This window comes from Solanum dulcamara, chromosome 12, assembly GCF_947179165.1.
Source record: "Solanum dulcamara chromosome 12, daSolDulc1.2, whole genome shotgun sequence".
Taxonomy (NCBI): domain Eukaryota; kingdom Viridiplantae; phylum Streptophyta; class Magnoliopsida; order Solanales; family Solanaceae; genus Solanum; species Solanum dulcamara.
This window is the reverse complement of record NC_077248.1, coordinates 62,404,952-62,422,782: the sequence shown is the minus strand read 5'-3', so window position 1 is coordinate 62,422,782 and position 17,831 is coordinate 62,404,952. Positions and strand designations below refer to the sequence as shown.

Below are 17,831 nucleotides of genomic sequence, written 5' to 3'. Positions count from 1 at the left end.
TATGTAAAATGGCAGGAAGATAAGGACAGATATCAATAAACTCCTCTCAAGAAAACTCAGCTCAAAACTCAACATCATCTCAACATCAATATGTAATCCAAGTTTAAAATATAATAATAAAAATAATAGTAATAAGCAATGCTTACTCAGTTGGGAGTTTCTCTAACCGACAACCATCACTTATGAGCTAGCGATGATACAACGAAGCGATGTCGTTGCCACATCCATCCAATACCTTGCCAGGGTAAAGGACATCACCATCTTGGATCCACTCATCAAAGTCCTATTTTTGGGACTTAAGAGGCATAGCCTCCATCCTACGCTGGCTACGTAGTTCTGGAGTTTGAGTCAATTAAACTCTTACCCAACTCGGTGCTCAATACTACTCCCAAAATATGTGCTCATATTAAACTCATCATCTAGTCTCATTGGACTTTAATTTAAATCATCAAACTCATCTCATTTCATGTTCATCAATCATTATACTTCCAAAAACATCATTTACATCTCATCAAAACATCTTGCTCAAAATATTATTTTCTCAAATTCATTCAAATTCAACTCTTTTGCTCTTTCAAAACTCAATAAAATACATATATAGTATTAATTCATATAACTCTCTTTTTATCAATGAAAATAATAAAAAGCCAACATCTTTACTCAAAATATGTGTAAAAATATTCATGAACATCAAATCAATTAGGATTCATGGGAAAGTAGTCATGAACAATAATTCCAATAATATGAGAGATAAGAATAATAATAATATTAATGCATAATATATCAAACTCAATAGAAAAAGAATTATTTTATTTAGAATTCAAGATTTGGATAAAACTCAACTATAACTCAATTATAATAAATTTAAATATTGGGCGCATGGACGAACTCAATCCAATGCTATGAAAGCCTTACATACCTTAAATCCGAAGGTTTACTCCGAATTGGAACACTCTTGGACCCCTAGCCTTTTCTTCTCGCCGGAGCGTTTTGTGTACTATCCGGAGTATAAGAATCACCGGAGTAGTATTTTTATACTACTAAAACTAGAACTATATTTGAGAAGAAGTATATAGAGAGAAGAAATGCTTAAGAAAGCTTGATGAATAAAATGAGGAAATAAGGTGGGTATTTATAGGTGGGAAAGAGGGACCTAACAATAAATAAAATAATTATCAAAAAAAATCTGAAAATTTAATGGAATATATTGATGTCATGGATGATGTTAAATGGAGGACAATTTATGTCATCAATGATGTCAAATGTATCTAGATGTTTCCATGGTAGGTAAGATGAGTTCTTTTTAACAGAATACTCTTTTTCGAAGCTGCGTTTGAATAAGATAAATTCCTTATTAGGATTTGGTGTCTTCATAAGAATTGTAGATATGGAAGTCTAGTTTCATATCGTTCAAGAATCAACCAATTTGGAGGAACCTACAATGAGATATGAATTTTCTTCTATAAACACTCAATTCCGTCAAAGTACTATATCTTGCAAAGATTAATTTATTTGACCTACTTATACTCCGAATCTTAAGATATGTTCTTCATGAAAGTTGTAGGTAAGGATATTGTGGTTACCCATAAATTTGAATCACCTAATGTGGACCAACCTATGAAAAGTTATGCCCAAAATACAGAGGCTATATTATTTTCATCGAGAATTGAAATACCGACATACAACATTTTAGGGGTTGTTACATAAGCTATGAATATCCAGATCGAATTAGAGTTCACGCCGCCCGTCCTGAACAAATAGGAGGCATGGGCCACAACCCTCATGCCTTCTCTGGAGACAGAGATCTTACTGCTACCTCCGAGTCTGACAATCTAGTTTTCTAGGCTTTTAGCTTTCAGAATCCTTGTCTCCTCGAATATAGTGAAATTTCACACCTGGCGAATCTTTCACTCTACCTCCTCTTATTAAGACCATAGAATGTTCCTGCAAATTATGACCTTCGCTTGAAATGTGAGCAAATATATCATGTCGATTGCTCAACCGTACTTTGGCTATTTTACGTGGAGCTGAATTAGGTTTTTTTGGTGTTCTTGTTGAAACACGCGGGCATACTCCTTGCTTCTGGGGACATTGATCCAAAGCTCGAGTACGGTTTGTGCGCCGTTTTTCTTTTCTACCATGAGAAATCAATTGATCCCTTTTCTATTTCCATTGCTTATCAAAGAAAGAATTCTAGAACTAGTGGTAGGTGGTCCCGTGGAGATTTCAAAGGTAGTTTACTTACTTTAGTTTAGAGCGGGCAACAAGCTTTTTTTTTGAGTTAGTCGGGTACTAACGGCTGGCATTTTTGGGTCCAGAACAAACAAAAGAAGGGAAAGGCGGGTGGTTAAGACAACGAGTCGTGAACGTCTTGCATTAAATATTTTATGCATTTATTTTGAGTCAAAGAATAACAAGTGTCATCTTTGATTGAGAAAGAGTTTGAGCATGAGCTGAGAAATCTCCTGAGTAGCATCTTAAGCATGGGTATTTTGAGTATAAATGAGTTGAGCAATATTTCATTAAACGTCTATTTTGAAATTGAATTGAGAAGCTACATTATATTTTTATTTTAAATGCATTCTTTGAATTGAGATGAGTTGAGTTTTGAGCTAAGTCCAAAAAAGACTAAATGAATATTTTGAATATTTTACTCACTTGATGTATATAAGCATAATAAACTATTTTGGGAGTAGTATTGAGTATCGATATGGGGTGAGCCCATAAACTACGTAGCTAGCGTAGGATAGAGGCCAAACCTCTCTTGTCCCAAAAGAGGACTTTATATTGGATCTATGAGTTTGAGCGTCCTTTGCCTTAGAAAGGTACTGGACGGCTGCGACAACGTAAGTTTTAAGCATTGTATCATCACTAGCTCATAAGTGATGGTTGTCGATTAGAGAAACTCTCTAAGAGTAAAATATTATATTGTTATACATTGAGTTACATATCTTACTGCAAATTATTTAAAGCATTTGTGTTATTTTACTTCATGCTTTATTGAATTGAGTCATTTCAGAGTGAGTCTCATGAGTTGAGTCGAGTTGATTTGAGTGTCTTTGAGTAAGTTTTCTTTCAGCTATATTACATACTCGTACATTCTATGTACTGATGTCATTTGACCTATATCATTTTATGATGCAGACACAGGAATTGGTGAGACCTCTTTGGATTCGGAGGAACTCCTTTCTTCCAGCCATTTCTTTATTATTTAGTAATTATTTGAGATAGCCGTGGACTTGTCTTGGCACCTGTTTATGAGTCAGTTAGAGGCTTCATAGATAGAGTAGAGTTGAGTAGAAATATTTCTTCAAAGCCTGTTTTTAAAATCATAATTTCATTATTAAGTTTATAACATTGAGTTATATTATACTTTGAGTATTTTCAATCTATTATTTATTTATTAATGATGATGTTTCTAAATGCCCATTTGACTTAATTATGTATTGAGTCGAGTCTTCACTGAGTGATTTAAATGAGTGATCAAACCAAGTGGTTCGCTTGGGGCCAGCAATGGTATTCAAGTGTCGGTCACGCCTAGAGTACCCTATCAAGGCGTGACACTTAGAAGTTTCTTTTGGATTTAGAAGAGAACAACACATCTTCTATAATAAGTTTTATCCCTTTAGGCAGAAATATAGTAGCTCTTTCGGAGTATTCAATCATTTTTGAATTATCAAAAATTGTAGTAACATTTGCTTTTCTTCTAAGCAAGTACGAAAAATATTTCTTATCTTTGAATATAGAATGGGTTGGTCACTATCAATTACACAAATATCTTTGTGATTAATTATTAATCCAAATAAAATTTGACGCATATCCATATTGTCTTCAAAAAGAAGTTATAAACAAAGTAAACATTACTATTTAACATGACTATTATACAAACATTATTTATTTACAAGGATTAGAAAAACATAAACATACCAACACAAACAAACATAAAATAAAATTATCTAGATTATAGCAGGCTCATAACTAATCATTTTTCCTTTAGGAATTTTAAAAAATTTAGCAACATCTAAATGCATGGACTCAACATTATCTTCAGAGATTTTGCTTATGCATTATTACCCACCCCTATGTATGAGCTCAACATTATCTTCAGAGATAAAGTTTGCTTCTGGATTATCACCCTTTTTCAAGGACGCCTTATAGAGCTGAACCAGACGCTTTGAGGATCAACAAGTAAAAGACCTGTGCCCTATTCCTCCACATCGATGACATACACTTTAAATTTTTTTTATTTGCACAACTTTCTGTTTTCACCCTTTTTTATATTGCTGGTCATTTTTAGGTGCAAGACAATCATCATAATTAGAATTTCTTTTACGACCACAATCACGATCACTACTAGGGCCACGACCTCTTTTTCACTGGTGATAATTTACCTCATTCACTTCAGGAAGTGGCATAGAACCAACTGAAGTTGGTTATTCTTCCACATACACGTCATGATTAGTTTAATTTAAGAGTACTAGATATTAAAAGTATAACTGAATATAATTCTTTCATGTATAAAAATATATCAAAGTTAAATTTATGCGGAGAAAAAACCCACTGAATATGCTAAGCTTAAGAAAGTATACTCCACATTCCCTCCCACAAATATGCTCCTCTAGCAGCAATATCGTGAAATGGATTTTAAAAAATATTTTGAATTACTTTCACATCTTCTTATTGTTGAACATCATAACGACCTATTGATGAAAGTCGCCCCATTAGTTCTATGACACTCCCTGAAATGAATGAGACAAATTATCACCAGCAAGAAAGAGGTCGTGGCCCCAGTCGTGATCGTGGTTGTGGTCGTAAAATAAATTCTAATTATGATGGTCATCTTGCACCTGAAAACGATCAACAATATAAAAAGAAGGGTGAAAATAGAAAGTTGTGCAAACGAAAAATTTAAAAAGTGTATGTCATAGATGTGGAGGAATGAGACACTGGTCTTGTACTTGTCGATCCTCAAAGCATCTGGTTTAGCTTTAAAGGCATCCTTGAAAATGGGTGATAATAATTCAAGAGAAAACTTTATATCTAAAGATAATGTTGAGCCCATACATAGGGTGGATAGTAATGTAGAAATACATTTTATCTCTGAAGATAATGTTGAGCCCATGCATCTAGATGTAGCAGACTTTTTTGAAATTCCTAAAGGAAAAATGATTAGTGATGAGCCTTCTATAAACTAGATAATTTTCTTTTCTGTTTGTTTGTGTTAGTTGATATGTTTATGGTTTTCTAATCCATGTAAATAAATAAAGTTTGTATAATAGTCATGTTAAATAGTAATGTTTACTTTGTTTATATCTTTTTTTTTTTGAAGAAATATGGATATGCGTCAAATTTTATTTCAATAATCAATCATGAAGATATTTGTGTAATTGATAATGAACAGTCCATGCCATATTTAAAGATAAAAAAAAATTTTCTTACTTGCTTAGAAGAAAAACAAATGTTACTATAATTTCTGATAATTTGAAAATTGAAGTTTCCGAAAGAGCTATTATATTTCTGTCTAAGGGAATAAAACTTGTTATAGAAGATGCGTTGTTCTCTTCTAAATTCCTAAGAAACTTACTAAATTTCAAAGATATCCGCTAAAATGAATATCATACTGAGACACTAAATCAAATGAATGTTGAATACCTTGGTATAACTAAAAGTATCTCGGGCTAGAAATATGTTTAGTAGAAATTACCAACCTTAACCTCTAGACTATATTAGCAAAAATTAGTACAATCGAAACACATTTGATCGTAAATGAGAAGTTTACTGATTTAAATATTTTTTTTGTTATGACATGACTGAATAGGTCATCCTGTATCAATAATGATGAGCCGAATTCTTAAAAATTCAACTGAGCATCCATTAAAGAACTTAAAGATTCTTACAAATGGTGAATTTTCGTGTGCTGCTTGTTATCAAGGCATGTTAATTGTCACGCCATCATCACTGAAGGTTGACATAGAATCCCCTAACTTTTTTAAAATTTAGGGATAGATGTAGACCTATTCATCCACATAGTGGATTCTTTAGTTAATTTATGGTCCTAATAGATGCAAATTCAAGATGGACTTACGCGTGTGTCTTATCATCTCGCAACCTGCCTTTTACGAAATTATTGACACAAATAATAAAATTATGGGCATAATTTTCAGATTATCTATTAAGGTTATTCGCCTCAATAAGGCTGCAGAATTTACATTTCAGGCCTTTGATGATTATTGCTTATCAATTGAAATAAAAATTAAATATCTTGTTGCTCATGTTCATAGTCAAAATGAGCTCGCAGAGTCATTTATTAAGTGCCTACAATTGATAGCAAGACCATTACTTATGAAAACGAAATTGCCCACTACTATTTAGGGTCATGCTAACTTACACGCATCAACACTCTTTCATCTCAGACCGACAAATTATAATAAGTACTCTCTGTCACAAATAGTATTTGATCATGAGCCAAATATAGTTAATCTATGAATTTTTGATTATGAGGTATACGTGCCTGTAGCACTACCCTAGAGCACTAGGGCACTCAACAAAGGTTAGTCATATATGTTGGGTTTGACTCACCCTCTATAATTCACTACCTTGAACCGTTGACATGAAATTTATTCACTGCTCGATTTGTAGATTATCGATTTGATGAAACGAATTTTCTGCAATTAGGGAAGAGAAAAATGAACTCAAAAGGGAAATTGAGTTGAAAGTTTCATCAATATCTCAATTTGATCCACGTGCCCCTATATCTGAGCAAGAGGTCCAGAAGATCATCCACTTACAGAAAATAACAAATCAAATCTCAGATGCATTTACTGATTTGAAATGAATAACTAAGTCATATATCTCTGTCGTGAATGTATCTATCCAAATTAATGTCCCGGAAGGACTATTTACTAGGATTATAGCTTCTGAATCCTAAACATGCCTGAAGTGTGGTAGATTGTTGGGTTCAAATGATAAAAATCCTAGAAAAGAAGCGCGAGAGAAATGATAAAGATGACACTATAAAAGAATCTCATTAAGAAGTTCAAGGTCTGATTAATCCGGATATTCTTGAAGAAATTAATGAACCCGAGACTCAAGTGAATGAAGAACTTTAAATAAATTCTACTACTGATGAGATAAATTTAGATCAATAAAAAATTATAATGGATAATGTTTTTGCATATAATGTTGCACTGATCTTATGTAAGACAGTGAGAATCTTGACCCTAAATCTGTCGAAGAATGTCGATAAAGATATGATTGACCAAAGTAACAAGAGGCAATTCAATCAGAATTAGACTCACTTGCTAAACGTCAGGTTTTTGGAACTGTATTCCAACCCCCCGATGATGTAAAATAAGTTGGCTATAAATGGATTTTTGTGTGAAAATGAAATCAGACCAATGAAATTGTAAGATACAAGGCATGACTTGTTGCACAAAATTTTTCTCAAAGACCCGACATCGACTACAAAGAAGCATATTCATCTGTTATGGATGCGATAACCTTTCGATATCTCATCAATTTAGTTGTACATGAAAATCTTGAAATACATTTAATGAATATGGTTACAACTTATCTCTATGGCTCACTTGATAATGAAATTTATATGAAAATCCTAGAAGAGTTCAAATTACATAAAACATGTAATTCTAAGTCTCGGGAGATACTCTCAATCAAATTACAAAGATCATTGTATGGTCTAAAACAATCAGGGCGTATGTGGTATAATTACCTTAGTGAGTACTTGATAAATAAAGCTTATATAAATGATGTTATTTGTCGTTGTATTTTTATTAAGAAAACGACATCAAAGTTTGTTATACTCGCTGTTTATGTTGATGACATAAACCTCACTGGAACCCCTGAAGAGGTCCAAAAGGCAATTGAATTCTAAAGAAAGAATTTGAGATGAAAGATCATGAAAAGACAAAACATTGTCTCAGTCTGCAAATTGAACATTTAGCAGATGGGATCTTTATCCACCAATTTGCTTGTACTAAGAAAATTTTAAAACGATTCTACATGGACAGAGCACATCCATTAAGTACTCCAATGGTTGTTCGATCACTTGAAGTGAATAAAAATGTTTTCCGACCTCTAGAAGGAAAATGAAGAACTTCTTGATCTTGAAGTACGATATCTTAGTGCTGGTGCACTTATATATCTTGCTAACGCAACCAGACCTGATATAATATTTTTGGTTAATTTACTAACAAAGTATAGTTCTTCTACGATGCGAAGACATTGGAATGGTCTCAAATATATTTTGCGATATCTAAAGGGGACTATTGATATGAGTCTGTTTTACACTAACAATGGTTGTGCAGATCTTGTTGGTCATGCAAATGTAGGTTATTTATCATATCCACATAAAGCTCGATCTCAAATGCTATCTGTTCCCATACGGAGGAACTGCTATATCATGGCGATCTACAAAGTAGTCCATTGTTGCTACTTATTTAAATGATGCTGAGATAATAGCTATTCATGAAGCAAGTAGAGAATGTGTGTGATTGAGATCAATGATACAATTCATCAAAGAAAGATTTAGCCTGGAGTCTGATATCAAAGTACCCCGATCATGTTCGAAGACAATGCTGAGTGCATAGCTCATTAAAAGGAAGCTTCACAGAAGGGGATAGAACGAAGCATATTTCACCAAAATTATTCTTTACACATGATCTCCAAAAGAATTGTGATATTGATGTACAACAAATCTGTTCAAATGATAATCCAGCGAACCTATTCACCAAATCTTTAACACCTTTAACTCTTGAGAAAATGGTACACAAGATTGGAATGTGAAGACTCCACTGCTTGGATCGCGGTCTTCATCGAGGGGAGTGAGAAAATGCATTGTACTTTTTTTTTCTTAACCAAAAAAAATTCAACTAGATTTTTCTTAAAAGAATTTTTAATGAGACAGCTAACAATGCGTATTAAGTATAATTATATATATATACACTTGTTCTTTTACATGAACATCCAAGAGAAAGTGTTATATAATAAGGGTGAGGGTGAATGTCCATGTAAGGACCCACCCATTATGGCATCTCTTCAAATGCCAATTGGCTCTCTACTCTTGACGATAAAGAAACGAAGTACTGTAGCACTTTCACTGCTACAAGTTCATTTTATTGGCTATATATAGCATTGTATATTTACTGTGTGGAAAAGAAAGGAATATATAGAAGAAATAGCTCTCTCTCTCCTTTTCAACTTGATATTTATTTTCTCCCTTTTGTTTATTTTATAATAGTTTGTGAATATTTATTGATATCTTCAGAGAAAAAATGAACAGTAGTTCAAGTTGAGGTGTTTTTACCCATCTTGACCTAACTTAACTTAGCTCAAGTTGACAGAATTGGCCAAGGACTCATTTATTGATTCAATCCATCATGACTAAATGCCGCTTCTAACAACTGCACACTATTATTCATCAAAATCTGCATAAGTGTTGGTCAAAGTAACACAAAGATCACTCTTTTCTATATTGAATGAATAATCGCAGAAAGAGAGTAAACAATTAAATTAGAAGTGCATCAAGGTTCCTCTTCCCTTCTGGCCCTTTAGTGTACCATGACGATACATAGTCGCCATAAATCACCGGGTGATATCTAGGCGGATGGAAGGCTGGAGAAATTTGCCTGGTCTTGGCAGGGTCATGGAATGTGGCAACAGAAAGTCTGGATCTTCCAGCATTCGTCACTGCCCGGTGTTGAGCACTTCTGTACTCACCATTAGTTATGATCTGCAGGAAAATAGTTATTCAAAACGGTACTAATACGAAAATACAACATATATTGAGATTAAAAAAATTTACCAAACACACCCTTCACTAGACAACAACATACCCAGTATAGTCCCACAAGTGCGAGTCTGGAGAGGATAGGTGTAAAATAACACATTTAACTTGAAAAGGAAGAAAACATTTCTACTATGGATACATATTTCCTATAGCAAAGGACGGTCTCTATGGGAAGCAAACACCAAGCAAACCAGATTTTTAAGGCTAGGAGATATATGGAAGATGCTAGCCCTCCATCAATGAACTCCAAGGTTTACAACATTTCCCTGTCAAAAAGATGTACAACCTGTTGGAAGGAGTGCTTCCAAAGTTAAGACGGAGGAAATGCATATGCAATACCTCGGCACGTCCTAAATGGTTGTTTATTGTGTTGTTGTTGGCCCATGGAAGAATATACACAAGGGATAGACTGGCTAAATGGGGTATATCAGCCACTATATGCCCTATGTGCAATCTAGAACCTGAATCTATGTCTCACTTGTTATTCAAGTGTCCTATATCAGCAATAGTGTGTGCAAAGGTGCTACAATGGATGGCTATCCAAAGGCAGCAATGGAATGGGCAGATGAACCTCAATGGGTAATAGCGCATCATAATGGAAACAGTGGCAGCAGATGTTATGCATAGAACAGCTCTAGCAGGATGCATCCATGCAAGTTGACAAGAGAGGAATCAACTGGTTTTTCAGGGGAAAGGGACTGATACAACTGTGATTATCAGAAAATTTATTCAGGAAGTTTTTTTTTGGAGTGGGGGGGGGGGTGGGGGTGGGGGGGAGAGGGGGAGGAGTCTAAAGTTTAAGCTGAGCAGATACCTGGTTGATTTAAACTTCTATCTTAGCTAGGTAGCGACTTTCCGGAGGGTCTGTAGTAAACAAGTATGACATTGTTTTAAGGCTACCGGATAGTTTTTTTTCTCTTCTTTTTCTTGTGTAATTTTTGAGCTGTAACACTTTCACTTTGGTAATAAATAAAATGTTTATTTACCAAAAAACTTGAAAAGGAAGAAACAGAATGTCATGACAAATTCATAGAACCCATAGGATAAGATCCTTCCTGCTTTAAAATGAGAAGCACAATGCCCAAGTAAATATCGGAGAAGAATGAGGGGAAAAGACCCCGCGAATTTCGAATTAAAAAAGATGAACAGATTGACTGGCCTTTTTTTTCTTATTCTATTACACACTATATCATTTAAGCACTGATTAAAAGAGATGCAAACTGATCTATAAACACAATATGCCCTTGTCCCCACACTCAAACACACTTTGTTCTAAACTCATCTTTTGAAAAACCTGTCGTTTCTGGGCCTCTTGTTCCATCTTCTCTTTTGATATTGCGATTTTCATCTTTCTTCTTCCATTGCGAACTCCGAAAACACTTACTACAACTTCTGTCAAGGCAATACTAAGGTAAATTTCTTTTTTAGAGAGGTTTCTATGGTTTGTATGGGGTTTCAAAAAGGTTGCATGTTATTTCTTTGAATAAACAACAATTCAGTTGTTGTATAAACAATTTCACTATTTGTTTAACATAGACAACCCGGCAGTGTCATTGTGGGAACAAAACGGGGGAATTTGGCATTAAAAGCCAGTACAAAAAAGGGTCAGGGCATCTATACTAGATACACTGTGACAATTGACTTGATACAGGTGCACTGTTCTCGAGGCATCTTCTATTCTTCTTCATTAACCACTTGGTTCAGTTGTATTCTCTCTAAACTCTCTATCAGTTCAAAAGAACTTTAAAAAATAAAAAATAAAAAAACAGAAGGAATTTACCTTAGTAGTGCCTTGGCGGAATTTGTTGAAAGTGAACAACGTTAATAATGTCATCAATCGAGTTCACATGGTAGAAGAAACATGAAAATCGCAACAACAAAATAGAAGAGGGAACGAGAGGCCTGGAAATAATAGTTAAGCAAAAGAGGAGTTTCGAATGAGTGGGCTTGGGTGTGGAGACATGTGGTATTTTATATATTTTAGGTGTTTAGTTACTTATAATTCAGCCCTCATCTCTTTTAATCAGTGTTCAAAGGTGATGTTTTGTGTAAAAGGAAAAAAGGCCACTCAATTCGTCTCTTTTTAATTCGAGACTCACCAGGTCTTTTCTCCTCAATCTTCTCTAGAAACTTCAGAAGTCCTAAAACTTTCACATGAAACAAACAAAATGAACCCCCGCCCCCCCACCCCACCCCAAAGGAAAAAATAGGACCAAAAAAATGCTAGCAGATGCAGTAAAAAAGAAAGCAGACTGGGGAATTGTAAATTTCTAGCTTTTCTCCAAGGCCAAATTCAACAAACATGACCCCTTGGGATTAAGAAACACTAGCATAGCTACTAACAGACATTTATAAAATGTCGCTTGAAAAGTGGCATTGGCCTTTATTAGTGGCCCATTACGCATCAGATATCCATCCCTTTCCTCAGGATTTTGGCCCAGGACCATGAATTTCTCAATAGAAAAGTCAACTGGAATAGGGTTAACAGTTACAACAGAATGGAAAATATTTGTTCAACAAATGGTAATTTCCTTTATTAGTGATCCCTTAAGCATCAAGTATCCATACCTTTCCTTCGGATTCTGGTCCAGGACCATAAATTTCTCAATTTGAATGCCAACTGGATTAGGGTTAACCCCACAACCAGCCTGTCACATGGTTGGGGTGCAGCAGGGTGGAAGTGGCCGAAACAGAAACCACAAAGTCATAAACAACACTAGCATACACATTGATAAATTCACTTATACACGATTGTTATTGAAAATAATTTCAGCTTCATATGTACAGCTTTTTCTTCATTGATCAATAACTAAAGAAAGTTTTTCAGTACGATAGTATTATTTTGAATTTTAAAGCAAAACATGGCAAAAACAATGCGAGAAGCATGAATTAATCAGTAAACATTGCGAGAAACAGTACCTCAGTTTGGTCTGCTAAGATCACACAGATAGCACTTGAAATTGGATTTACCGAAACCCATTCTCCATTGTTGAAAACCTCAAGACCTCCCACGTCATCTTGGATGAGAAGAGTAATAGCACCAAAGTCAGAATGTGATTGCAGTCCAAGTGTAAGCTCCGGTTGAGGGCAGGGTGGATAGTAACTAATAGTGATATTCTGGTAAAACTCCCCAACAACATTTTCTATGCATTGACATGTCATGCCTAGACTCTCAGATACTAAACCAAGAAGTTCCTGTGCAAGGGCTTTCATGTGATCGCTATATTCTGCCACAACTTTTCTGCAACAAATTGATATTGTCAGTCAACTTTAAGTGATGATCGAAAAAAGATGAATTAGGAAACGCATGAACAGATGGACACTCAATGCAGAAGTTTACAGGTACATATCTGACATACGTGTGTAAATATCCGCGTTAGATATGTGTAGTTTTTCTTTTACTATTTTTTAGTGTATTTTGGAGAATCCACAAAACCTACTCATACCAAAGTCACATCCTTTCAGTACGGGTATATCAAGCCAAATGAAAGATCCATGTAAGGATGACAAGGCTTAGGATTCGATTGTTTTGTCTCTTTATATCTTGTCCTTCAGCCTTTTCAGTTTTGTTTTCTTCTCTCAATTTAGACTTCTCAATTGATGTGACTGTAACTATGGCTCAAGAACTAACTGCAGCACGTACTTTTTTTAGGAGCCATTTACTTGAGATTTGAGCTTAATATTGCTCTACTCTGAACATGCATACATTACATACATACACACACAAGTACCTTCTTTCATGAAGGAAGAAGAGCAGAATCTTCATTCATATTTAGTTTGGTGTGGAAAATGTAGGAACATGAGTACACTAAGGGATCATTTGGTAGAGTGTATTAAAAAAATAATGCATGCATTAGCTTTGTGTATTATTAGTACCTTGTTTGGTACACTTTTTTAGCCTACGTATGATTAATGCTTGCATTAGTTATACACTCTATTGTGTATGGAGGTGTGTATTACTAATATTGTGGATTTCCATGTATTAGTAATACAAAGGGTTTCAATACATGCATCAGATTGATTAATGACATAATTACCCCTCAAATCCATCTCAAGACGGTTCCCAAAGCTAAAGAGTGTGGAGGGCATTCCTGTAAACAAACATTTTTTTGTAGAAGTTATGCAATGCATTTTATTTTTAATACACTAAACCAAACATTGTATAAGAAATAATCTTTGCATAACTAATGATTACTAATACACTATATTTAGCATTATTCTTATACACCCTACCAAACGACCCCTAAAGAAGCTTGATGGTGGTGATTTAGGGCAAAGTGTGCAGCAGCTTTAGGGTCAAAACAATGCAAATCAGGGCTCATAGGGAATGGAAATTGTTGGAATAAAGAGGTTTCTATTGTGTTAATAGATTAGGCGAGCTTTTTGCATGAAACGGGCTTAGAAAGGAAATGATTGGTATTCATATCTTGAACAACTTCCAATCACTATTACTTCAATTAGTTTCTCGTAAAATTTTTTATTGACACTTCTACAGAGACATTTTAGCACTGCAGGAATTCCGAGAAATTATCAATTACCTTTTGGTTCGTGGCAATGGAGCTTATATATTTAATGTTGTACTTACAAAAAAAAAAAGGAAGTGATCATTCCAGTATAACAGTCTTAAAAACATAAAATGACCATTACAGACTCTTAACAGAGACACTAAGGAAGTAGTAAAATGACTCAAGTTTCTCCCTACTAATCAAAAAAGCAAACTTGAAACATCCAAAATTTTGCAAAATCTTTGCACTTGCATTTCCTTAGTATTCTATGCTAAATCGTAAAGCCTGTGAAAGTAAAAGCCACCATGAGCTACTTGATGAAGTAAAGCAATCATCAACTTTTAAAAAAAGGTTTTTTCTTATAACTCAAGTAAGAAAAAAGTGCTAACAGGAAAATATATAGGATCTGGGCCAGCATACAAGCACCTCAACTATTCTATCTGGTGCATCCTACCTCCCACCAACTCAAGTCGCATAACTCTGTCTACCAAGGCATAGGTAGATGGGATTAGTTTCTCATGGTTTTCATCCACTTGATTGACCGCTAGGCCACAACATCGGGGTTGAAACAAATTACTTTTTCAATAAGAAGAAAGAACAGAACTATTGTCCCCTGGATCCAATTCTGTTCACAGTCAGCTCGATAAGAGACAATAGTGTACCCCATTTCCGTGCACTAACCGAGGAAACTACAAGCTATCCTTGATACAGAATCAATTAATCAAGTGAGTTTCAATCCAAATTAGTTGGAGTCATTTATATGAATCATATAAATCCATTTGACTCTACTCAGGGACGTTCATTCCAAATCTAGCATGGTTGGCATATCTTGAGAGTTCATTCCCAAAAATCAGAAAATTTCCACAAAATTTGCTACTCCCTACGTTTTTTATTTACTTGATTACTTTTTTTTTCAATACTAAGCTTAGTATTAAATAACTACATAAAATAGTAACAGAGTATATCTCTGGTGTGTCGCGTCAGGTGAACAGAGGCCAATTAATTGCCGCGGAGGGAGTATTTGTATTAGGAGAAGTAGTCAGCAAAACCTGTAATCGGCCGGAGAGTCAGGCCAATGAGAAGGATTGCGACGAGATAAAGGCAAAGTGTGGTGATCGAAATAATCTCTCCAATCCAAAACCGTGTCATTTGATGCTACAAGCATGCGACTGCCATATCCTTCAGAAGCAGGAGAAGCAGAATCGCAAGAATACCTAAGTTTCTCTTCCATTTTACGATCTTCAAAAAAGCTGCGACCAACTCGCCTCATATCATCCAACAAATTAATCGGAACCTTATGGTTTATCACTTGAAATGCTCCCCATTCTTTGCACGCTTTCTTCACTTCATCGAGAAGGTTCGTTCGTGACTTGAGATCGATTACTGATACTCCTACCTTTACATTAGGTTTTTCTATTTGTGGTCTGGTTTCCGGTGGTTGTACGTACTGTGATGGTATTGAGGTCTCACCTTTTTCGGCCAATAATTGTACTCTCAGAGTCTCCATGAGTTTTTAGTTACAATTTACAAAGGTAGGAATGATCGGAATATTGAAATTCAGTGGTTGAACGGCGGTGATTGAGGTTAGACCGTTACCGGAAACGGCCGTGCGCGGCGGAGGATTGAGATTGAATCTGAAATTAATCACGTGAAATTTTGTACATGTTTCTCGAGAAAATCATTTTATGAAAAGATCCATTATTTTGTTGTGGTTACAACTTACACCCAATAAACTTTTAAGTCAACGGCAAAACATCTCCATTTAATCGTGTAGCCCTTTCATTTTTAGGCCTTTTTTTGTCTATTTATTTTATGAATAATATTCTATATTGCAATATTAGAAAGACTCGTTGAGAAGAGTTTGGGTCAACTTAAAATTATAAATAACTTAGGGATATTGTATTAGCCGTTATAAAATCATTTTTAAAGTTTTTGATCAAAAAAAATTGTGATAATGAATTTGTTGATGGATAATGGCTAGCCTGCTTTTGTATCAAAGAGGCATCACTGACAGTGTTATATTGAATCGTGAAATTGTAAAAAACATAGGAAAAAAATAAATATTTCTCTTGAATGTATGTTGAAGGTTGATATGCATAAAACTTATGATTCCATTAACTAAGTTTACTTAAAGTAGATACTTAAATGTTTGAATTTTTCAATGAAATTCATTAATTAAATATTACAATGCTAGAGTATAGTGTCTTAGCCCATAGTCATCAATTGTAAGTCTACAAATTCTTTTTGGGCTTAAAAGGGGTTGGATATGAAGATGACATATTTTTATTCATATTTATGTTTGCCTTGGAATACTTCACTAGGTTATTTATTGGACTTATTTTAAGTAAAAAATAATTTTAAGTTGATCAGTCAAACACTAAAAAAAACCAAAAACAATTTATAAGTCTATCCAAACGGGCTAAGAGTGTTCTATTTGTTGAACTTAAATTTCTCTTTGTTGAAGAAGATTACTAAACTAATTGATTTTATGTGCAAGAGCTTTCTTTGGACTGGAGGAGTTAAGATATCAAAAGAAATTTGCTAGTTTAGAGTACATAACGTTGGTTGTCCAATGTCAATAAAAAAATGTATGAACAACTCAGAGGCATTTTCAATAAAGTTTCATGGAGAAAATTAATCAGCCACAATATAAGGTCACCTAAATAATTTTTTATGCTTAGATTAACTATACCTAATCAATTTCGAAGGATGCCAAATATATTTTTTGTATTGACACACATGAAATTCTGTCACGTTTGTTTTTTGAATATACTATATCATTAGGAGTTTGAAAGAAATTGTTACTACGCAAGGCATTATAGAAAAATCATTAGACTAAAAAGGAGAAGTAGATTGAGTTGTTTCTTATTACATAAATAATATTAGGGAAAAAACTAAAATATGCCATCGAACTTTGAGAAAAAGGCTCATTTATGCCATCCGTTAAAAATTTGGCTCATTTATGTCATTTTTTTTTAAAGAAAAGGCTCATAAAATGACATAAATGAGACAAATCGGTCGTTACATAAAATGAGTCTTTTCGTCGTTACCTAATGATGGATTTAAATGATACGATACGATGGATTTGAATAACAATCAAAAGAAACATTGTATTTAAATTAACAATACAATACAATACAACGGGTAACAACCATCCAAACAAGGTGTTAGCTACCATGTTTGGACAATTGTTTTTAATGTACTTTATTTGAGAAAAAAATAATCAAATCATGAACATTAGATGCAACTTCAAATACAACTGACCTAAGTCCTTTAAAGCAAGCTCCAAAAAGAGCTTAAGAAGTAAATCAGAAGTAAAATTATCAGAAATTCCTATTATAATCATATAACAATGAAGTTAGTAACACACATTCAAATGAACATAAATGAATCTAATTTGGATGCAACAAGACCAACTCATAGTAAAACTACATTTAACAGAAATAAATACACTTATAAGATCATATAATAGAAACAAATTTCTAATATTTTTCATCCTTATTTTTAAAGAAAAAATATAG

At 34.2% G+C, this 17,831-nt stretch overlaps 2 protein-coding genes across 2 annotated transcripts; both read right to left on the bottom strand.

Annotated features, from left to right (window-relative positions):
• Window positions 1-1,848: 1,848 nt before the first annotated feature.
• Window positions 1,849-2,306, bottom strand: LOC129875821 (ribosomal protein S12, mitochondrial-like). Its single transcript, XM_055951050.1, has 2 exons — window positions 2,298-2,306; window positions 1,849-2,163 (listed from the first exon to the last, which is right to left on the bottom strand). The coding sequence occupies exons 1-2, from the start codon at window positions 2,304-2,306 to the stop codon at window positions 1,849-1,851; spliced, it is 324 nt and encodes a 107-aa protein (XP_055807025.1).
• A 7,104-nt stretch (window positions 2,307-9,410) lies between these two features.
• Window positions 9,411-16,030, bottom strand: LOC129877170 (jasmonate-induced oxygenase 4). Its single transcript, XM_055952658.1, has 3 exons — window positions 15,360-16,030; window positions 12,725-13,046; window positions 9,411-9,748 (listed from the first exon to the last, which is right to left on the bottom strand). The coding sequence occupies exons 1-3, from the start codon at window positions 15,815-15,817 to the stop codon at window positions 9,524-9,526; spliced, it is 1,005 nt and encodes a 334-aa protein (XP_055808633.1). The 5' UTR covers window positions 15,818-16,030; the 3' UTR covers window positions 9,411-9,523.
• Between the last annotated feature and the right edge of the window lie 1,801 nt (window positions 16,031-17,831).